Here is a 23,789-nt window from a genome sequence, read left to right as displayed (position 1 = left end):
AGATTTCAGAGCTGATAAACTGACTCTCACTGGGTGAGAGGCTTTAAGCTCTCACTCCCCTAAAACACACATGAAACCTTTGCCACTGTCTTTCCAGTGACTGGGACAGTGGGAGACCTAGTGTGCTGCTGGCTGGGAACCGCTGAACTGTGGCGTGTAAAGCATTGTCCCTACACGTTTTTGTGGGTGTCGAAGGCGATGGATTATCTTCTGTTCTTTCTTTCATTCCTTTCAATTTTATAGCACAGAAGCGTGGTTTGAATTTGCAGTACCCTCCCCTCAGCCACTTTTAATTTCTACGGTTAAAGTAATGAATCACAGCTGTGGACAGCTAATCTGTATGCTTATCACAGCAAATCCCTTATGCTTTGTATTTTTTAACACTTTGCATTCCAAGATGTCATGAAATACGTTTACACAGAACCTCATGTGAGACTAAAATTATGTCCCATGAATCCACACACTAAGCATACATGTTCAAAATGCTAAAAACAAGTAGAAATCCAGAGTTTAAAATAAAACAAACTCAAGTCTTCTAAACACTCCTTGGGTACCCGTAGCTAGCCCCTAATGCAAGCACCCTCTGGCCACTTCCAAGGCTGCCGGCCCAGCCAGCCCGAGCCCGGTGACCTCTGACCCTTGAGGGGTGAGGACACACTGACCTCTCTGGGTGCACTGCTAGCCCAGGGCCTGTCCCAGACGGGCGTGACTGCGTGGACATGTCAACAAACCCTTAAGGGTGGAATGAGACACAGCAAGCCCAAGCCTCATTGAAAACGTCAGAGAGGCACATGCTACAAGATGTCAGCCAAGCTGCACCACAGGGTTACGAAGCACTAGAAAGCCAACAGGATTTTTTTCACCACGTGTGCGCACTGCAATTTCATGAATCACGCACATAAAGGTCCGGGCTTCCACAGGAGAGCCCAGTATCCTGTCACAGGTCGACGGAGTCAGGGCAGACGCCGCGCTCCACCCTCTCCTACCCCAGGGAAGAGTGTGGGCTCCCGAGACCTCACCTGTTTGGCTGTTGTCAGCCTGGGCTATGAGCGCTGCCACCACCGGGTTCGGGTTTAACCTGCTGCCGTACACGTGCGAGGGCGCCTGCCCCAGGGAGGGGCAAGACAGGGCATTCGCCTAAAGGACAGAAGGACAGGGACAGTGAGCTGCATCTACTACCTATTCCCCCAGCCTTAGAATATAAGCAGACGTTCCTGACTTTCTGAAAAGCAAGTTTTGTTTTTCCCTGCTTTACCATTCCAACCTGTCAAATGTTGAAGTTACATAAATACTGTAAAAAAGAGAGATGAATCGGCCAATTCAGAGTATCCAGTCAACACTAAAACCAGCAGTATAGTGACCACACGCACAGGACTGAGTATTTAAACTCGCTAAACATTTATAAAGTAAGAGCAGATAGGAAACAGAAGCCTAACAGATCCTTCAGCCCTCACCCCACAAGCTGGCCAAGGAGGTCAGAGGGTCTGACTCCCAGCACCCTCACCCTGCAGAGCCACACTCCCACTTCCACCGTGGATTCTGTCATTAGTAAAACCTGCACACTGTTTTGTTACTTCCTATTTTGATAGACTTGGAAGCCTGCTTTTCCTGTTTTGTCTTGTTTTTATTTTAAAAGAAAGCAAACAGGCATCGAAAGTATCCTTTCTATACAATGTAGGGCCCGGCGAATCCGAGCTTTGCCCTGACCCCATATAAGGCACTGTCTTGTTGGCAGGAAGCCAGCTCTACTAGCTGAGGAGCTCAGCCAAACTCTGTAATTCATTCATGTTGCTAACCACAATTCTGAAGGCGTGCACTGGGAGCCGTGCCAAACAAGCCAAAATGAACCCTTAACACACCAAGCTGAGGAGGCTGGCCAAAGTCCGATGTGATAAAAATGCCTTCTTTGATGTGTATACTCTCCCACTTTTCAAGAATATTGTAACCTTTGAATGTGGCATTTTGGAAGCAAATCTTCTGTATACAAAATACTGTTACTCACAGAAGGTTATTACTGACTTGCAATGATTTTCAGATTTAACAAAACTACAAATTTTAAACTAAACTTTTTTTTTTCAAGAAGCTTGAATGAGATCAAACTTCAGCTTTTATACAGTGAAATCACTACATGGTCAGTTCAAAATAGAACTCCTGACCACAACTTCAAAAAACTGGAGCACTTCTAACATAAAGCTTCATAACAGCAAAACAAAAGATGTGGAACATTTTGACATGTACAACAGTACACAAGAGACAATGACGACACAGTAGTCACAACAAGCAAAATATTACAGAAAATAAACTGTGCTTCTGAGTAGACTTGTAACCTGACATTTTATCTTGCCCTCTGGCCAACTTATTAAGCAAGGAAAATGTACTTTCACAATTCACAGAAACAGTCTTCATGATACAGAATCCTGTCCTTGCTTTCCATTGTTTCAAAGGGTACATTTAACAGTTCGATTTCGGGGTTTTTTTTCCTTATTGATGATATGCACACAGTCAATAAGTACTGCTATAAAATCCTGTTTAACGATCAATCAGCCCTCAGTAGATGGTACGTCAACTCCAGCAATCTGAAGCGTGCATCAGCTGCTTAACATGTAGTTAATAGTATAGGATACATAAAATACACAATTCATGAAATCAGATGTTGTAAGATTTCATTACCTTTCCAAAAGTTAACTATCTGGGAGCCTTAGCTACTCATAAAATAAATGAGAACAAGGAAAATACAAACAAACCAACAGAAAAACCAGATGTTACCAGTCCCACATACTGTGTTAAAGCCTCTGACTCCCAACCCTTAAAAAATGCCTTTCAGAGAACCAATTTACTCTTACTTCTAGACACAATTCCAAAAAGATCAACTAAGCATATTACAGATTAGAAGTGGAAAATGAATTACAAGGAGGAAGAAGAGGTATTATCTTGAGAGTTCTTTGGAAGCAAGAAGTAACAACTGACAAGAGAGGAGTGCAGACGATGAGACAGGTGAGCGTACTGCAGCGCATTGGAGCAGGTCCTCAAAGAACAGCCTCCAGGGGCCTCAGCACCTGCAAAGCAAGGACGTTTCTGGAGTCTCCCACTTCCCATTTTAGTGCAGTCATCTAGGTTATACTTTGGCTAAACCACAACCAGTAATCTACCAGCTGGAATTCCTTTTTAGATCCAATACTGGCCTCATGAGTTGCCACAGTTGCTTAATAAGAATATCAAAACTCGCCGGGGATTTAGCTCAGTGGTTTTGCCACCTGCTGTACAAGCACAAGGACCTGAGTTCGATCCCTGGTACAAAAAAAAAAAAAAAAAAAGAATATCAAAATTATAGCATTCTTTTTAAGGAAAGGTCCTTTCTGCCAAGGGCTTCACAGTATCCTCAGTAGCTTCAAATTTGGAGTGTAGCACTTTCTTGATCCAGTCTCCAAATTTACTTACTTTCCCTACCATATTTCAGGCTCACTATAACAAAGATCAAAATAGAAACCAGTGCAGCACAACTGATCTGCATAATGACATCACCAGTAAGAGAACAGGAAAGTCTATTTTTATAAAAAGTCGTTGGCAAAAGTTGATAATAATGAAGTAAAATAAGAATACTATTCCAAAATGACCAACTTCTCCAACTATCTGGATGACTCAGAAATACCTGAGGGTTGTTTTTCCTTTAAAAATAAGACAAAAATCAACATTACCTAAATTCAAGAAAAAAAACTCAGGAGAAGGAAGTAACAAGTTATTCATTTTACCAGGCCAGTACAATTCCAAAATAATGTCCGGCAGGGGTACCCTTAATGATTCTTTCTTTGGTACCTCCAAGCCAGAAAAGAAAAAGAGAAAACCCACATTTGAGTGAAAAGAGTCACAACTTAGCAACAGAGAACATGGACAAGTGAAAGAGTTGGGGGAAAAGACACACTTACTGGAAAGAGTGCAAGCACAGGCATTCTGTCAACTCAAAAAATCTTACAGAAGATCAGGTATGAAAGACTAGAAATTATTTTTTGGAAGGATACTTATCTTGACATTTCAGCTCTATCCTGCCCAGGAAAGGCGAGTGGCCACGGTTGGAGAGGTGTTCTCCTTGGATCTACTGGTATTACAAGCACATGAGTCTGTGTAGAGTAGGGATAGCTGGATATTCAACACATACACTGTGAACACTGTAGCACAGTGATGAGGAACCTTTCAGAGCTTTCACTGCTACAGCCTGCTGTAGCAAGCGTGCTATGGGTTTGCCACTGCTCAATGTGCTTACAACTTTTCTATACATCTAGAATTATTTCAAGATAAATTAATATTGCCATGATAAACTTCTGCTTTCACTTAACAATATGGTACCTTAAAGAGGCCGCCTTTTGCTAAGATTAATAATTAACAAGACTCACTTCCACACTAAAATGTTGTAACATTTATTCTAACATTAGTAAAAAACAAACAAACAAACAAAAAAAAAAACCTCATTAAGAGAAGTATAATTATTTTGCAAGATGGTCCCCAAAGATCAGTAGGTTAAAAATAGATTCACTTTAAACCAAAACATATCTAGGTGTCTTGAGAACACTGTTAACAAACTTAGAATAACTTATCTAAAGGGGAAAAAAAGTAAGTCTCTATCCAGGCAGTATTCAAACTCAAGTCAAAGACACACTAGTATTTCCTAAGTAACAATCAAAAACTTAAGATTAAAATTACATTTCAGCCTGAAATTTCTCCTGTTAATAGTTCATCTCTTATACTTGAAGAGTCTGCTTATGACCAGTATATCTGTAAAGGAGGAACTCTTAATGTGTTCCTAGATGCTTGGATTTTCTAAAACTGTCAGTATTAGAAGTGAAAAAAGGTCAGGGTGCACGCTCAATTGTTCACCTGTAAGATTTAAAAGTGGGTCTTGATTTCAGTAGATTTCTGTCCCACTCTAATGTTGATAAAGCTAAAATTTCAAAGAATGAATAAGAAAAATTAGGTATACAAGAAGAGTACCTGTGAGAATTTCACTTTGCAAAGTACTATAGTATCACATCCCTAGAGCAGGTCTGTAATTCAATCTCACAGGAACAGAGTATAGCAGGCATTTTTTTAAATACACAGTTAGCCTGTCAATAAACATTAAAGTCAAATGATTCAAACAAGTTATAAAACGTAGTACCTTTTTCTTCAAACGTTCTAGCACTAACACATTTTACAATGCATACTTCCAAAATCTTGTCAGACTCTCTGAATCATTTGTACTTTTAACAGAAAAAGAAAAAAGACTTTATCGTCACCATAGCTGCCACAAGCTAAGTAAGGTACTAAAAGTACTAAACTAAGTAAACCCTCTCTCAATTTCCACTAGAAAATGGCCGTAAGAGTAGTAGCCACCTCATAGGAACGCTGCTAGAATTGAGTTAATATATGCAAAGAGTTTAGAAGGACACTTGGCACAGAGTAAGCATTTATATTTCAGCTTGTTATTTTAGAAATTATTTTTGTAAATTATTGTTTTAACTTTTCCATTAACTTCATTAAAGAATATAGTTTCCCAATTATATTCTAATACTAACCATGGCATACTTCAAAGATTAAAACCTATTTGTCAAATAAACATGAGTTGATCTTCCTCAGTATGCCCCTGTGTGCATGTGGTAGCAGTGAGGGTTTAGCTGGGGGTCGAAGCCAGGGACTGGTGCATGCCAGGCAGGCACTGTACTCCTGGGCTATGTCCCAGACCCTGCAGTAACACTTTAATCTGTGTAACTCTACAGTAAGATGGCTACACTGCAAATACAACATAAGAGCTCTAATGTCTTAAAATACAATTTGTATTCTGAATTTGCAAACACAGAATATTTGACCAGAAAGGTTTCCAGGAAAAATATGAATGAATATTGGACAAGGATTGGAGAACCAATGGAAAGTTTTGTCTGTTCTCCAGCTTGATTCAAACTTTGTACCATGAAACATATTCTGATAACAGACCCCATTTCAGTGGCTGCTAACCACCAGTAAGGCTTTAATTCTCAGCATGTGATGAGAGATGAAACCAAGTGTGAACAACTTTCAGGTCCCATGAGCAGGCTGCCTGTTGAAGCTGTCAGATTCAATTGCATCATCCCACATTATTCAGTGCTCCAAACTGCTCCCTAATTGTTAGGACCTTAATGTATTCAAAAACCATTGTTTAGGCTAATGCTGAAATGCTCTACACTTGAGTTTCCAAAAAATAGTAGGAGGGACTGAAGTGTAGTTAAACCATCAGTGAACACTCACGCTTGGATCACGGGACTGTATAGAATAACCAGCCAATTCAAGGCTTCTTAATTAGTTAGTATCTAATTGATACATCTCCTAACTTTGGGGGGAAAGTAAGTCCCTAGGAGAAAGACAGCTACTGAGATAATTTTAGAACTGGAAAAGACCTTAATCCACAGTTGAACTTAAATTATCTATGTTTGCATGGAATTTTAAGTTCTAACAGAAAGCATTCACATATTTTTAATAAAGTGTCTCTTTACCATTTCTTTTCTCACTGGTTATCAGGCGGCTTCTATTAACAGTTGAAATTAATAAGCATTAAACTCTAATGTACTTTATACTCTGCATTTGCACTTCAAACTATACCTGTATAGCAGAAAGGACAGGCACTTGAGGTATTGTTATTTTACTTCTAAAAAAACTGAGGCTCACAAAAATTTTACAAATCTTACCAAGGTTACACTAGTGAGTAGGAAACCAGGAACCCAGGACTTCAGACTCCAAATTTCTATTTTACAATGGATGCAGTAAAATTCTTAGCAATGTTTTTCAAAGAGACACCTCTTAGTGTAAGGGGCATGTAACTGGTAATTAGGGAACAAGGCAGACCTTCTTGCTTCCAAACTAACTTTCACTGCTTACCAGATAAATGACCCTGTGCTGTTAATTAGCCTTTTCATCCTCAAAGAGCAAGTGGTATCATCAAACATTTATCAAATCTTACTAAGGAGGGAGGAGAGGAACAGAGATAAGAAAATTAAGATATGTTTTGTGCATGTGCCAACTCCCCATAAGGAATGTGATCATTACTTAGTACTAAAAACATGTACTAATAAAAAATGTTTAATCTTACTTAGGTCAGAAAAGTGAATTCCTTAAAATTATAAGCCATTCTAAAATTATTTGAGACATATGAAACTTTCCATCGAGTATAACAAAGTAAGACCCCCTCCCCCTCCAGTCAGTTGAAGTTGCCCAGGAAACTATTTTCTCAAATAGAATGAAAACATCACTCACTATCACATGCCATGTGAAAAAAATCAGTGACCTCTAAGACAGTTCCTCCAACGTACATGGCACACCTGTGTGTGCAAACATATTACAGCATTAGAAAACAAAATATTCCGGTTCACTGAGGTCAAAATGTTACCCAAATCAGATAAATCCCTGTCACTAAATCTGTGCCTTAAAATATCTACATGTACTAAACAGACAAGCAAACAATGGGAATTGGGGCGGGGCGGGGGGGGGGGGTACCGGGACCTTGAGCTTTTGAGGCAGGTGGCAGAACCCCTGAGCTACATGCCCGGCCCACTGGGAATTTAACATTAAATGATTTGGGGGTAGGTGGTACTGGGGACGGAACCCAGGAGCAACATTTCACTGCACTATGTATGTTCTTTTTTAGATTTTTAATTCTGAGGTGGGGGTCTTACTAAGCTGCCAAGGTTGGGCTCAAATTTGCAACCCTCCTGCCTCAGCCTCCCAGAGTGCTGGGGCTACAGGTGTGCACCACCATGCCAGGCTTCCATGCTACTGTTGTAAGAATGACACAGGTTTAAAAAAAAAATCATTTAAAGTTAAAACGGCCGTGGCAACACACAGTTGTCATACCAGCACTTTGGGGGCCTGAGGCAGGAGGGTTACAAATTCGAGCTCAGCCTGGGCAACTTAGTAACTCAAGGAGATCCTCTCTCAAAAAATAAAAATGGGGCACCGGGGAAGGAGCTCAGTGGCGCCACGCCTGCCTGGCAAGCGCAAGGTCCTGAGTTCGATCCCTGGAATCAATCAATCACGGTAGGAATGAAGCTCAGTGCAAAGGCCCTGTGTCTAATCCCCAGCACTACAGCAAACAAACAAACAACAATAAATTATACACACAAAACACACAAGTAAAATGGGGTAGGACAAGGAAGCAAGATTATCATGACCATCTGCATGAAGACCATATCCAAAAGCAAAACTCAGAATGCAAACTATAATAGAATGCAAGTATTTTTCATTATATTCACTCTTAAATTATTCTGCTAAAAAATCATCCTTCAAACAAAAACTTTTGCATTCTCCCACAGACAAAAGCAAATGAACTAGGGAACAGTGAGTTTTAAAAGTCAAAATAAAAAATTAATGGCACTTCTACAGAAACTAATTTATACTTCTACTCGCGACCCTGCAAAGGGAGAACACATCATTAATAATCTCACGGACAGGAGTTCTACCTCCCAGTAACTGTAATTTTAACTATACTACTGCTACAGCTTAGAATGCAGTAATACAGCTTTTCCATCAATTATCTGTGAAAGAACAATTACAGCCGGCTTCTCACGGCGTACCCCACCTTCGAGTTGTACCTCCACGGGGCTAGAGGGGCCGGGTAGCGCATCCCGCCCCGGCCCCACCCACGCCTTCACCGCCGACGCCCGCCCCGGGTCCTCGCACACTGAGTCCTTGGTCTCTTGGTCTCGTTGCGTGAAGTGGGGGCGCTTCGGGCGCGCGCGCGCACAGGACCCCCCCCCCCCGCACGGTCCCACCTGCGCGCCTGCCGTCCCGGTGCCCGTCAGCGCGCCGCGGTTTCCGCATCCGGCTCAGAACGCTTCCGTTCGTAGTGGGGACGGTCCCCACCGCGAGGGCCGTCCAGAGTGTGCTAGCGAGTGGGCTACCTCGACTTCCGATCCCCTCACTTCGCGCCTCTGGCTGGAAAAAGTGGACACTCCTCTGTGGAAGATGCCTAGGCCACCATGGAGCTGTACAAGTTGGTTGAAGTTGAGTAGGAACATCACCTGGCCCAGAATCCCCCGAAAAACTAGCAGCTGTGGGGCGGCACAGCACCCAGGAGAATAGGCAGCGGCCTGGGGAGCTGGCATTGTTGGGAGAGAGGCTTCACCCCACTCAATAGCCCTTGCAATCTCACCTCGCTCTTGTGTTGTGTCTGGTTACGGGTTCCCTAGAAGGAGACGTCTTTGTGTGGAACCCAGCCCTGGACTGTTTACCTCACAAACGGTGCTACCACAGCCTTGGGTGCTCCTGCAGGCCAAGCGCAGAGCATCCTGGGAAATGTAGTTCCCATCCGCCTTATAACTCAGGGGCCCTTTGTCTCTTCCAGTGGGAGCCTGTGTTGCCTGCTGTGGCCTTGACTGCCTGGGCTCAACCAGTCCTGCCTCAGCCTGCAGAGTAGCCCGGACCTCGGGCGCACTTCACCAAACCCACAGGTCTTATGCTTTTACTTCTCAAGTAATTTTTTTCCTGGTACTGGGGATCAAACTCGAGACCTTGCGGTTTTGAGGCAGGCGGCGGCACCACTGAGCTAAATCCCCGGCCCATACTTCTCAAGTAATTGACAGGAGCTTTTTGCTTTCACAAGCGTTGTGGGGCTGGGTGAGCGCCTGCCTCACAAATGTGAGGCCCTGGGTTGGCTCCCCAGGACCCCCTCCCCGCAGTGTCCCAGTTGGACCCTGAATGTTGGTCCTGTTCCGTGTCACAGGCCCTGCTTTGGGCGCAGAGCCGGCACCTGGCCTGCCAGGACGTGGCTCTGGCTCTCGAGCCATCTGGAGGGCAGCGCAGTTCCTAGGGTTGCACGGCACCGAGGTAAGAGTACAGCTGGGAAAATCAACTTTCCCGATCCACAAAAGCTCACCTAGAGTAGCAGAAGATTTATTTAACTTAGGTTCTGCCTGGTGGGCTAAAAAATTGAACATTGTTTTAATTTTTTATGTCATCTTTTACCTTGCTAAATCAAGTCTCATAAAAATGTGACTGTTTCGATAAATTTTTATAACAAAAAAAAACAATTAGAAACAAGTACCATATATCAAAGGAAACAAAAGGATTAACAATACGAAATCGAGTGGTCAACAGTTTAAAAAAAAAATTTTTTTTTTTCAAACTAGGTTACTAATCATCAGATTTCCATCCCTCCCCATAATTTTACAAGTCTCCCCCACCCACTAAAAGCCAAATCAAGCTCTTCTCACTTTTTAATTTCTATTAGTGCTTCCTGGTTGTACTTCTCTGCTAACCTTGGGCAATAATTAAGATAGCAAATAAGCCAAACAAGAGGTCTGGCACTTGCTTAAAACAAAGATCAGAAAAAAATGATACTTGGATTTTATCCTGCGGGCACCAATCCAAGTACTGAAATTTACTACTAAATCATTTAATTTTTCCAAGAAGGGTTGGTGAAATATGGTTTAAAATACCTATTTTCTATTCATATTTTTAAAGCATTTGCTTGTTACTGTGATAGTTTTCTTAATTATCATGACAAGATGTGTAGAATTACATTCAAAATATTGATAAATTCCATTTACTAAGTATCTTACCACATTTCTACGTTTTAAATCAACTACTTCTAAAGCATACTAAGATGTGACTAACTAAAGACAGTGAGGGCTGGGGATTTAGTTCAGCGATTCTACTGCCTGCCTCGAAAACACAAGGACCAGAGTTCGATCCCCGGTACCAAAAAGGAAAAAAAGGAGAGGAAGAAGAGGAAGAGGAAGAAGAAGGAGGGGGAGGAGGGAGGAGGAAGAGGAAGAAGACAACAAGAAGAGAAGGAGGGAGGGAGGGAAGGAGGGAGGGAGGGACAGAGGGACAGTGAATTGTATGGTCTAAAGGCAAACAAGACATATTAAGGGTTAAACAGAAATGAACTCATCATTTGGGGGAAAAGATACCCAATTACCAACTGTAATAGTCCTACAGCTCCACCTCAGTGTTTCGTGTCCTTGGCCTTGCACACTGCCCACAGCCTGTCTCAGCTTACCTGAGAGGTCAGCATGCCTCAGCTGCCTGGAAACTGGAGCTGCTACAGACTGAGTCAGCTTCAGCTTCCAGGCGGGAAGTATTTCCTGCTAGACAGAAAGACAACGCAGCTGTCTCACTGTGCAGCACCTGAGCCTAACTTGACACTGCACTCATCAGCTACCCATCTTACTGAAACATGGGAGGAGGATAAAAAGTCAACTGGTTAACTGGACTGAATGCTGGATGACTTGCAACTATGATTTCTCTGTTCTTCGGCTGAGTCCCATGTTGAATGGAATTTTCCCTCTAGCTATAAACTTTTTAGCACTACTCTCCCATCCACCTCTTAATGCCAGCGCTACACCCACAAACAAAGAATAAGGAGAAATGAGGTTTCTGCTTCATTCAGCCTAGAACTCAGCAGAATAACTACAACACACTTTTACAAAGACAGAATATACACACTGAAAATGTCCCATGTGAGACTTGGTCCAAGTATATAAAGCTATCTACAGCATATGGTTATACTTAATTAAAGGAGATAAAACTGTTTATGACAGCCATTCTTTTCATTTGTCCTCTCACCCTGTGTCTCTCCAAGCACCATTACTATGGGTACCTCACTTTTCTAGTGAAATGAGATAAAGAAAAACCCTAAGTAATCAACCTCCTCTTACTCAGGCTGAGAGGTTTAACTTCCACTGTCAAGAGATGATGCTACTGAACATGCCACTGACTTTCTGTGCTGAACTATTCCACTGCTCATTTTAACATTTGGCTCTAATGTAATGGTGGTTGTTTGCGCTGCATCATTCATATACATGCATTAAAAATTATCTAGTGCTGTGCTCTGGTGTACAGCTTACAGAAAATACCAAAAGGGTGACATGTATATTCTAAGTCCCACACAGAAGACACTACACACACTTATCTAAAAGCTCGGTTCACAGCAACCTACAGAGACCCTCTTAACAGCTCTTTATAATGAGACATTGACAATTACAAGGTAGTCATTATTACAATTGTCCAGAGATGTTAAAGGACTTATTGCTAGAATTTGGGAGAGATGAAAATAAAATTATAAATAATCGCAAATAAATAAAAAATACATACTTTAGAAATCTTAAATTGCTGCCTGTGGGTGGGATGGCATGCATGTAACATGCGTACAGCTTTACCCATCTCCACCCATTTTTACAACCCAAGGCCATGATTTCTGTTAGATGCCTGCTTGCAAAATATTTCTATAGATAAGGTGGTCATTTATCTGACTGCAGGTCTAAATAAAGCAAAAGGCAGACCCTACACGGTCACCATTATTTACAATGCTTAGGAACATCTCTTGTCTCACACAGGAAGAAAACCACATAGTACTTAAAGGAATCATCCCCTCTGTATCGTACATTTACCTACAATGGCTTTTAAATTTTTAGAGAGCAGATTTTCATAATTTGCATGATTTTAATGACTATTAAAAAATATCAAAGTCCTGAGCTACAACCCTGGCTCTTTCTTATTTAAGACAGGGCATCACCAGGTTGCTCAGGCTAATCTAGAACTTGCAATCATCCTGCTTCAGACTCCTGCACAGATGGAATTACCATATGCACTGTTGTGCCCAGGGTCTCAAACTTTTTGAGTTTTACATTTTTATAGAAGAGAATAAAACCTCCCCTGAAATTACTATTCTCCATCATCAGGACAATATTAGAAACCCAGAAACGGGAAAGAGTAGCTGCTGCCCACATACTCATTTGTCCTCTCTCCTGAAAATCATGTAAAAATGTCTATTATTGGCCCGGGGATGTAGCTCAGTGATGCCACCACCTGCCTCGCAAGTGCAAGGGCCTGAGTTTGGTCCTCAGTAGCCGCCCCCCCCGAAGTCTATTATTTTCATTGACACATTAATACAAATTAAATATTTCATAAATTCCCATAGAAAGCACTATTTCAACCAAACTTACTTTAAAGAAAGACAAACCTGTCAGGCATGGTGGCCCATACATGTAAATCCCAGCACTTGGGAGGCAGAAGCAGGAGGACTGCTGCAAGTTCAAGTATAGCGCGAACTACATAGCAAAACCCTGGCTCAAAAACTGTAAAAAAGGACAAACATGTCTAGATGCCACTTCACAGCATGCTCATAACATACCTGTGTTGTGGCCAAAGCAGGTGTTACGGTTGAGGCAGTGGAGGGGGAAAGAGCACCCGGCTGCTGCGAATGCCCCAAAGGCTGTGGGGGTAAATGTGAGGTGGAGACCGGAGTGCTGGACCCTGAGCCGGACGCCGCAATGGGGAATGACACTGCTGCATCGCTGCTGTTATAAATACCTGCAGGGAGAAATGCCAGGTCAGTGCTTTAAAGCTAACAGTCAACTCTGTCAGCAACACATAACATTAATCAACAAGTTAAAGTACACTGATTTCTGAGACAGCTTCCAATTATACATTTTATTACTGATATTATTAAAAATATATAGTAAGGAATAAAATTTTGTTAATGGAAAAATATATATATATATAGTAAGTAAACAAACACTGGCTTTTCATAAAGTACTTGTCATTTGGCAAAATGTCAAAAGACAAGGAACCCAGCAGAAAGTTTTGTGAAAAATATATCAGGGGTTGTAGGAGTTCTTAAAAACAGTGAAAGGTTTCTGAAATAAGAAAATGAAGCCATTAAGAGTTGTAAAAAAATGGGCCGGGGATTTAGCTCAGTGGTTCTACCGCCTGCCCTGCAAGAGGAGGGATCAAAGTCCCCAGTACCAAAAAAAAATAAAGGAGTTGTAAAACAACTACGTGGTAGCCTTTCAAAATGCGTATGCTCAGACTCCAGAATCATGCCTGAGAAGGTCTGAAATAGGAAAAGACCTTGTTCTAGAAATAAAGTAAAAAAAAAACGTAAACTTGAAATTCATAGAGCAGAGCAAAGGGGCTGATAGCCTTTACATGATGCAGCTGTGAGAATGAAGGAGCAACACCTCTGGCAACACGCAGGAGACAGAACAGGCAGGGGCTCTGCGCTGACTGCAGGGGGCGCCTGCAAGGGCTGGTGGAAAGAAGCGCGGCCTGATGGCGACTCGGTCTGCAGGCCGGTGGCACCGTTCGTTTCAGAGCACAGCAGATAAAAGACAGGGGACTTAATGAAAACATGTTTGGATGCTCCACAATGGTTAAAGTGAAAAAGAAAAGCACAAATGATGAAGTAGAAGCTATTCATTCTACAAAACTGGGTGGGAAAAGCAGGGGTAGGGAAATGAACCTAACAGGGAAAAGCAGTTACAGGGGAAAAACAAGGCCAAACGGTCCTTTTATCTGCTACCAGAGGGGTAACAGAGGAGGCTCCCTGAGGGTAACGAGGAGATGGACCACCTACAGCGCAGCGGTTTCACCCAGGGGAGTTTCCCCACTAAGACACTAGGATGCCTGGCACTGTCTGGAGACGTTTTGCACTGCCCCACTGGGGGATGCTACCAGCGCCCGCTGGGTGAAGGCCAAGGACACTGCACCTGACAGTCTCCACGACAAAGAATCTGGCCCAGAGTGTCAGAGCACTGTGCCGAGAGACCATGCTGCAAACCAGGGAGGGAAGGAGGAACGACCAAGAGCAACTGGCCCCTAACCAGGAAGAAAGCTGGAAACAGGGAGCCTAAGTGGGCTACAGTTTAAAAAAAAAAAAGTTTTGTAAAGAAACTCTAGTCCTAGAAAGCAACAATAATTAGTGATTAATGCCCACAGTACAATTTACCTTGTTCTGAAGAATATAAACATTAATGATTCACATTTATAAAAACATCCACAACCTTCTTCAAACAAGGGGAATGAGAATTGGGACATTTTAAAAGGACTTCCAACTATAACTGCAGCTCTTAGATCCTTCTTATATCTATAATTTCTGGAGGAAAAATGATTTCTTTATTCTGCAAATATAGGAGAACTCACTGTTTGCCAGGCACCATCCTACATCCTGAATACATTATTCAAGATCTGTGGCCTCTGCCTTCAAGAAGCTTAGTGAGAGTCCACCGGCGGTGAGCAAATGAGAGGCGCGGGAGCAGCACGGGCAGAGGGAGGGCGGCTCTGAGCAGAAGCAAGCCTCCAAGGCAGCGGAGCCCAAGGCCTGGCCTGCTGTCTCTCAGTTCAACTGTGTTGAGGATGAGGCAAAAGATGAGCAAGAGCCAAATCCAAAGAACATTAGAAGGTAAAAATTTTTAAAGTTTGGAGACAACAGGAACCACTGAAAGAGTTTTAAGCAGAAGCCTGGTGTTCATATTCAGAAATGGTAGAAATGTCACAAGAAACAGTCTAGGTTTCTACTTCCCCTGAAAATCTGGAGATCTGTGGATACTGGATATGATGTTCTGAAGCAGCAGCAGTCTGCTGAGGTGTGCAAAAGTAAGGTACTTCCCACACTCCCATCAGCCTCTGCGTCACTCCCCTCGCCGATCCCGTAACCACCTGGCCCCAAGGAAGTGCTTGGGCCAACACTCCTGATATGGACACCGGCCACAGCCAAGGAACAAGAACAACAGCTCCCAGGAAAAGCTCTCCGCATGACCAAGGAAAGAGAACCAAAGAAAGAAACTTAGGGGCTACCACACAGCTTAGAAAAAGGAATATATTCTTTTAAGTTGCTATACAGATAGTTCGTTCAACAAATATTTATTCGCTTTTTATTATTTAAAAAAAAGCACTGAAGAGAGGAAAAAAGAACCAATCCAGAATTCTGTCTTGAAAGAACTTGGGAGTCTCACTGGAGGGACAATCAGTACTCACAAGTGGAAGACAGTGGGCACAGTAAGGTAGAGCAGAAGCACAGAGGAGCCAGGCGTGGCAGCACACGCCTGCAGCCCCAGCTCCATGGAAGACTGAGGCAGAAGGGTCACGAGGTCAAGGCCAGCCTGGAAAACTTGGCAAGACGTTTTCTTAAAGTGAAACATAGCTCAGTGTCAGGACTTTGGGTCCAATCCCCAATACCACAAAAAGTACAGAAATAAGGAGCAATTTAAGATCAGAGGAAGATTCAGGCGGAGAGCTACAGAAATACTTGAGCTGTTTTCTCAAACTATCTTAAAAGGTAAAATGTTGGCTGCCTAGTTATCTTGATGGTGAAAAATCTACACTCAAGTCTCCAACTTTCAAAAGTAAAAGACAAAAGCTGGAGGCGGCCTGCTGAATTAAAGCAATACAAGCCCTTGACTCAGACAAACCTGGGTCAAAACCCTAACTTTCCCAACTGCATTACCTTAAACAAAACTACCCATATTGTTTTCTGTAAAACAAAAATAACAGGTACCTTAATTTAAGACTGTCCACTGAAAGGCTCTAGCAATGCCTACCCCACCTGAGTCGGTATTTTAAGTGCTAATTAAGTTTCATCTGTAAAGTCAAACAAGTCTAGTGTTGTAACTATCACGCCCTCTAACTTACCTAATGCTCTTCAAAGGCGCCCATCACACATCACGACATGCAGTGACGGGTCGTGGAAGGGTAAGACTGACAAGTAAATCTTGTGGTGACAGGGGACCTTCAATCTCGAAACTTAAAGCCTGTTTCAATATGACATTAATGTGTACACTGAAGTACAGTGGACCCTTGGGTTACGACCAGCCTGAAATACAAACAACTTGGGCTACGACCAGCATTTTAGTTTTAACTTACAACCAAACTCTTGAGTTGTGACTTGAATGCCGGACCCTTGTGCTTCCAGACGGTCTCAGACACAGATTCAACCCTTACAGAGTTCTGGGAGGAACATGACAACAGAGCTAAGTGTGGGGTTAACTGAGAAACCCTGGGCCCGTGTCTCTGAGGATGCCAAGATCCGCCCTGTACAGGAGAGAGACTGTGAGGGCTGCAGAGAGGAGCCTGCACCTGAACTGACCAACTTGAGTTACAACAGCCCTCGGGGAGGAACTGAGCTCCTAAGCCAAGGGTCCACTGTGAAAGGAAATGGCCCAGCTAAACATGCAATATAGTGATCACATTTTGAGCTTCTGTGATAAAATATAACAAATCAAAATTCTCCTTTCAGGGTTAAAAAAAAATTTTTTTTTAAATAAAGACTGCTAATTCCCTCCACTCCCTCACGCCTCAGTTATGGCCAGTAAGGCAACAAGAGTCTATCTACTAAGACCTCCAGCTCTTTCTGCAGAGACAAACATCCCTCCCCGAATTGTACCTGCTTTCTACTTAACATTATTCTGTTTCCACCCTTTACAAGTCACACACTGTTCTAACCCACATCAAGGTGGCATTCACTAAATTAAGCAGAACTAAATAATGTCCAAGCTCTAGGACAAGTCTCTGAAATGCAGATGCTCGGGACAGAGAATGGACACAAAGATGCAGAGTGGTCTGTACTCAGTTACCCACTGGTACCTCTTTCACTGACTAGCTACGAGGTAACAGGAAATGTGCTAGGAGCAGGGAACAAGACAGGCAAGGTAAGGTTTTTCTCTCCAGGAATTTACAATTTAATCTCAAAGGCAAACATTAGACAAATACACGAATATAAATTCCAACACACAACATGATCAAAGAAGAAAAGGGTAGTACGAACAAGGAAGAAAAAAAAAACCTAAGAAACAATCCACCGTGTAAGCCAGAATCCAAAGGTTTGTTAACCAAAGAATATTTTTTAAAAAAACAAAACTGTTCAAAACCTAAAATATGCATTCACTGGTGCAAACCAGATATTGCAGAAGATGCTGTGCAGTAGAGTGGAGGGGAGAAAGCAAAGCTCACAGAATCCTATAAGCCAGTGAGATACTCAGAGTCCACGCTGCCATCGACAGAAAGACACCAAGAGGAAACCCCAGGACGCCCTACCAAGGTCCCCAGTCGCGCGGAACACACGCCAAATCAGCCTGCTGCAGACAGGAAGGTCTGTGCACACCCTACCGAGGTCTTGAGTCGCGCGGAAGACACCGAATCACCCCGCTGCAGACAGGCAGGTCTGCCCATGCCCTACCGAGGTCCCCAGTCGCGCGGAACACACCCCGAATCAGCCCACTGCAGACAGGCAGGTCTGCGCACGCCCTACCGAGGTCCTGAGTCGCGCGGAAGACACCGAATCACCCCGCTGCAGACAGGCAGCCACCTGATTCCACACTACAAAGACCCAGAGGACACCAGACCACCAGACCAAGGCACTGAGTCCCACTGTTCCCGGCCCAGAGGTAGGGGCTTCTGAGCCGTCATCCCACTGCTCCTGGTTCAGAGGAAGGGGCTTCCCGGTCACCATCCCTCCCGCTGCTCCCAGCCCAGAGGAAAGGGCTTTTGGGCCACCTTCTGTCCCGCTGCTCCTGGCCCAGAGGAAGGGGCTTCCGGGCCGCCAACCGTCCCACCACTCCCGGCCCAGAGGGAGGGGCTTCTGAGCCACCATCCCACTGCTCCTGGTCCAGAGGAAGGGGTATCCCCGCCACCATCCCTCCCGCTGTTCCCAGCCCACAGGAAAGGGCTTTTGGGTCACCATCCCTACTGCTGCTCGCGGCCCCTGTCCCACCTCACCCAGCTCAGAGGAGGTAATCCGTGCAGGCGCTAACAGCACCCCGCCCCAGTCGAAATGAGAAAACACGTAAACAAGTCTCAAAACCAGACTTCCAGATCACCTACAGCAACCCCAAAGGGAAATGAGATGGAACACTCTGATACTCAACCAGCTGCATTATATAAAGGTACAATTCCCAATGAGAAAAAAAAAAAAAGATAAAGAATGGGAGACCGGATAGAACTTTAAATAATCTTCCTTTAGAGACAAGTAATACAATTCTAAAAAGGACTTAAGTTTAGGTATTGCATTGTTTATTAAAATGTTAAAGTCTCAAGAAAGCGTTTGTTTTTCTTTGCCTGAAATAAGAAGCAGGACAAAGTTTTATTTAAAAAAAAGAGGAAACACCAGGACTCCAGCTTTCTAAAGAGGGTTAATCCATCTGGCCGCTATGTAGCAACTGGACTCAAAGGGAATGAGCAACAAGAAGGAGCTTGGGGGGGAGGAGGGGCCCTAGTCCATAAATCAAATGAACAATTGTGCCCCTGTGATCATAAACTTGGATCCGAAGTGTATCTGGAAGATGGGAGGAATCATCCAAACTTGATGATAAATTGCATTTGGCAGGTAGGAGAGAAAGATTAAGACTGAGTAACAGGTACCTGGCTAATGACTAAATGTCACTTATGCCAGGCGAGGTGACACATGTCTATAATCCCAGCATTCTGGGAGGCTGAGGCAGGAGGATCACCAAGGTTGAGCCTAGATCAGGCAATTTAGTGACTTAGCAAGACCTTGTCTCAAAATAAAAAATAAAAAGGGCACAGATGTAGCTCAGTGTGAAGGCCCCAGGTTCTGGTTTAGTACCAATAGACACTGAAAAACCTGCAAAGAATCGTTCACTCAGGTGGTGAAAACTGGGACACGTGGCATGGAGGCTGAAAGTCAGCCTCAATAATGTACCAGCTGTAGTCCTAGCTGTTCAAGAGGTTGACGGGAGGGCCACTTAGGCCAACAGGTTTAAGACCAGCCTGGGCAACACAGAGAGATCCTGTCACCAAAAAAGCCAGCCTTAGACGAAGTCTTGAGTACCTCTAACATTTCAGGGCCAGCTCGTGAAGGAGGAATTCATAAAGAAAACTGAGACTAATAAGAGAAGCAGAAAACCATAACTGTGATGTATGCCACTAAAGCCAAGAAACGACATCTGTATCAAATGCTGCTGAGAAGCCCGGTGAACATTCAGACTGAAAAACGCCCACTGGATGGGAATACAGAAATGATCTTAAGAACAGGACATGCCAGGCATGGTGGTGCACACCTGTAGTCCCAGCTACAAGTTTTAGTTCTTGTGCCTGGTGCAATCATACATACTTGATGCAAAAGGCAAAAGCAGACCTGCCTAGGGATAGAAATGTTAGTGTTCACCCGCTTTCACTCCTGCTTGCCAGTTTGGATCTGCCTAGGAGGTCACATCAGTACCACGTTCAGATGCTTGTTCCACAAAGAACGGGAGCAAAGAATGCCAATGGTCTTGAGGAAGATCCTAACAAAGTAAAGGGTGCAGCCTCACAAGATACCCTCAGTGCACTCCCTAAGAGACTGGATGTCCTTCTTTAGAGAGCACAGTTAAGTGTGCAAGTCCTCTCCCTCGCACCTCATAGCCCTCACCTATAAAGTCGGGTGCTGCCAAGGATTTTACAGTGCTGAAGCAAGGACTGGCAGGTATATGCAGAGCCTAACTAAACTACTATCCACTGCAGAGGAGGTATTTCATTAATATGTGATAACCAATTATCAAATGTAAGAAGGAAATTGTACTTATTAATATTGCACCTTCCCCATGGCGACTAATAAATAAACACAATATTGTTTATTTCTAGCTTTTCCTTTCTAGACTGTGGAATGTTTCCCTGGAACTCATACATTCATTACTCAGAGAAGGTAAAACAGAATTTAAATTAGAGCTTTGTTTTCTGTGAGTCTTGGCCATCTTGATGGAATACAGGTGTTGCTAAATCTACTTAGGCAAGCATTAACTATTTCTAGGCTGCTTTATTTTAACATAAAGATGAACAACTCTACTCATTATGTGTTGCTTCTCTTAACATTATCTATGAAAGTAATAAATCGTTATTAAAAATTTGAAATACACAGAAAACTAGAAAAACTCCTCAACCATTGCTGACATTTTAATGTATTTTCAAACTTCTTGGTAATTTACAGGGGCTTTTTGCCTATAAATTAAGTATACAATTCGTAAGCCTTTATATATCCACCAGCTCCCGTTTACCCAGAGGGGTACATTCTAGGCCCCAGCGAACGCCTGGAACCACAGGCAGTAGCGAGTCCTGCACAAGCTGTTTTGCTCCATCCGCCCTCAGCACAGCCACAGGCCAGGGCAGCCAGCCTTCCAGTCCTGTCCCTTCTCTACGTCAATACCCCGGTGCTTTGGAGCCACTGGACTAAGTGACATAGCCCCTGCAGTACCCATCTGACAACCAAGATGGACACCAACCAACGCACAGGCCAATAGTACAGAACGGTCCTCCTTCAACGACCCACTGTTTAACGACTGCTCTGACTTCTGACCTGCCCTTTTTGGAGGGGGTACAGTTCTGTTCTTTAAGTCTTACTGATAGAGCCTCAATGTCTTTTTTGTGTGTACAGTACACCTTGTTTATACAGTACTGTAATTTTGCTGACTATACTGTATAATGCAGTACTATAATTTTACGTTCTATTATACACTTGGTCGTTGGAGGAATGTCTGCATATACAGCATCGACCTGCTGGAAAAAGGGACAACTGTCATCCTAGGCAGACAGAGTAAAGATGGAGTAGGATTCCATCATGCTAGTAACATTAGCATGCAATTTAAAACTCACAAATTTATTATTGGAATTTTTCATTTAATATTTTCGGGCCAAACTTAATAGCAAATAATGATACAAGGTGAAACCATGGATAAAGGAGGACTACTGTACATATTTTTCTATTTTGTTATAAAACCTGTTTCATTCTATAGAATAAATCAACAGGATCACACATGGTAATGCAACTACATGTAAGGACAGAGGAGGGTGGAAGGAATCAGTGGGAGATGCAGCAGAAGGGAAAGTGAGGAGAGACCAGCAGAAAGGGAAGTCAGAGAGATTCCAGGATGAAAGGGTTCGACTCATCTTGGCTTGCTGTAACGTGGAGGGACACAAACACGGTTCTTACAAAAGCTTCTACAACAACTGCCCAAAATGAATGCAACTATTTTGTATCACAAACATACACCAATCCCCCACATACACCAGGAACTGAACTCAGGATCTTTCACTTGCTAGACAGGCACGATGCCACTGAGCTGCACCCCTGGCCCCCCAATTACATTTTTTTCAAGCCTAGAGCTAAATAATCAATCAACCACTACATGTTAAAGGTGGCCCCCAGGTGGCTGAAGGTCATTAAGGAAATGGCAACCTCATTCTCCCAAGGGCAGGAGGAAGGTGAGCTTGCCAATTCCTGGGAATGAGAACACACCTGGTCAACACCTTCATTTCAGCCCTGCTGAGACCAGAAGCAGAAAATGAAGTGAATTCAACCCAAACTTCTTATAAATAAAGCTAACCAATGTGTGGGGTTTAAAGCTGCCAAATTTGTGGGGCTGGGGGCGGGGGGGAGTTGCCATTTTGAAGATCAAACCCTTCTACTTCCATACTGAGCGACATCCCTACCTGTCCTCCTTTAATTTTCAGACAGGGTCTTGCCAGCTGCTAAACTGCCCAGGCTGGACGCAAACTTGGGATTCCCTTGCCTCAGCCTCCCAAAGAGCTGGAATTATAGACCTACACCACTGCACCCACCTCTGCAATAATTTTTATGGCAGCAAAGTAAACTAATATAACTGCTGTCAGGAAGGAAGCTGAGAATACATAGAGAACAGGGAACTAGCTCAAAGGGGCTCTCCACTGACAAAACTGAGCAGAATATTTGAGTACCACAAAAATCATGAGGGATATATTATAACCTGTGCTAGTCCATAAATCCATACAGACACAAACAAACTGTGAAAAGGAGTGAGATTTTTTACATGGTCTCACAATTTACTCCACAAAATTACTACTAGTTGTGAAGAGAAAAATAAAACCTCTACATTTTTCCAATCTGATTGTTTGCCAGCTACTGATAGGTAATGAAAAAATGACTTCTATGCTATTTCTGCCCCTCCAAAAACACATGGCCTGAATCTAATAATGAAAAAATAAAATCCAAAATAACCTGTGATCTTCAAAAACACTTGAGACAACTGCTGAGAAGACTAAACAGTAGCAAAAAAGCGATGTTAATTTCTTGTTCTGGACAGGTGTGGTGCAGTTTTGTAGGAGAACTTCCCTGCCTGGAAAAAGTAAACACTCCGGGCTGACGGGCACTATCTGCAACCTACTCTCAAGCAGTGAATAAAAACAGTTTTTCTCAACTGCACTTGCATTGTTTCTTTAAAAGTCAGATTGCCTCAAGATTTGGGGGGGGCGGGTACTGGGAATCAAAAGCAGGGCCTCGTGCTTACCACGCAGGCACTGCACTGCTATGCTACATCCCTGGCTCAAGACATTATTTTTAGGGCCGGGGATTTAGCTCAGTGGTTTCGCCGCCTGCTGTGCAAGCACAATGACCCGAGTTCGATCCCCAGTACCAAAAAAAAAAAAAGATATAATTTTTAGATGTAAGGAAAAGAACTACCTATTTTTTAAAAAAGAAAAGCCCAAACTGAGTCCATTTTTCAAAAATCAAAGAATTTCTACAAATTGAAAAACACATTTACTAAAATTGTTTACTCAACAGTGAGGTGAAACAAATTGAGCTGAAGAGATGATAAAAGAGAAAGCGAAGGAGAAAGGAGGAGAGAAGGAGAAAAGAAAATTACCCAAATCTAGAGCAGAGAGATACAGAAACGGAAAATATGAGAGGTTAATGACCATGCAGTGCAGACATGAAGTCCAACTATGTTTAACAAAACTTTCCATAAGATAGAATGGAAAGAATAAGCAGAAACAATATTAAAAATACAATGGCTAGGATTTGTGACCAGAACTAACGAAAGCCATGAATTCTCACCATCAGGAAACAAAAGTCCCAAGAAGAATGGTCACACACAGACATGTCACCAAAACAAAGACAGGCTCTTCCGTGAGTCAGCGGGCACGCACCCGGAACACGGCACTGAGAGTCTGGGCTTGGTTGGGGACTGTTGGCAGTTGCTGCTGTGGCACTATCAAGAAGTGCGGGACCTGAACACGATCACTCATGCAGTCGATGGGAAAAAGAG

General features: G+C 43.2%; 1 protein-coding gene across 22 annotated transcripts in view; it reads right to left on the bottom strand.

The window, feature by feature from the left end:
- The window catches only part of Mllt10 (MLLT10 histone lysine methyltransferase DOT1L cofactor), a 185,767-nt gene that overhangs the window by 12,589 nt on the left and 149,389 nt on the right, over positions 1-23,789 (bottom strand). For all 22 annotated transcript variants that reach the window (XM_021240399.2, XM_087207115.1, XM_004859933.4 and 19 more), the window contains 2 exons: positions 13,133-13,311; positions 1,020-1,137 (listed from right to left, as the gene is read on the bottom strand). In XM_021240399.2, the coding sequence (XP_021096058.1) occupies positions 1,020-1,137; positions 13,133-13,311 (297 nt within the window). The remainder of the gene's footprint in view (positions 1-1,019; positions 1,138-13,132; positions 13,312-23,789) is intronic.

The sequence above is a fragment of the Heterocephalus glaber genome, unplaced genomic scaffold (assembly GCF_053883595.1).
Source record: "Heterocephalus glaber isolate CG9 unplaced genomic scaffold, H.glaber_assembly_v1.0 deba00000768, whole genome shotgun sequence".
Taxonomy (NCBI): Eukaryota; Metazoa; Chordata; class Mammalia; order Rodentia; family Bathyergidae; genus Heterocephalus; species Heterocephalus glaber.
Note: the sequence above shows the minus strand (reverse complement) of the source record. Positions and strands in the feature narration are given on the sequence as shown.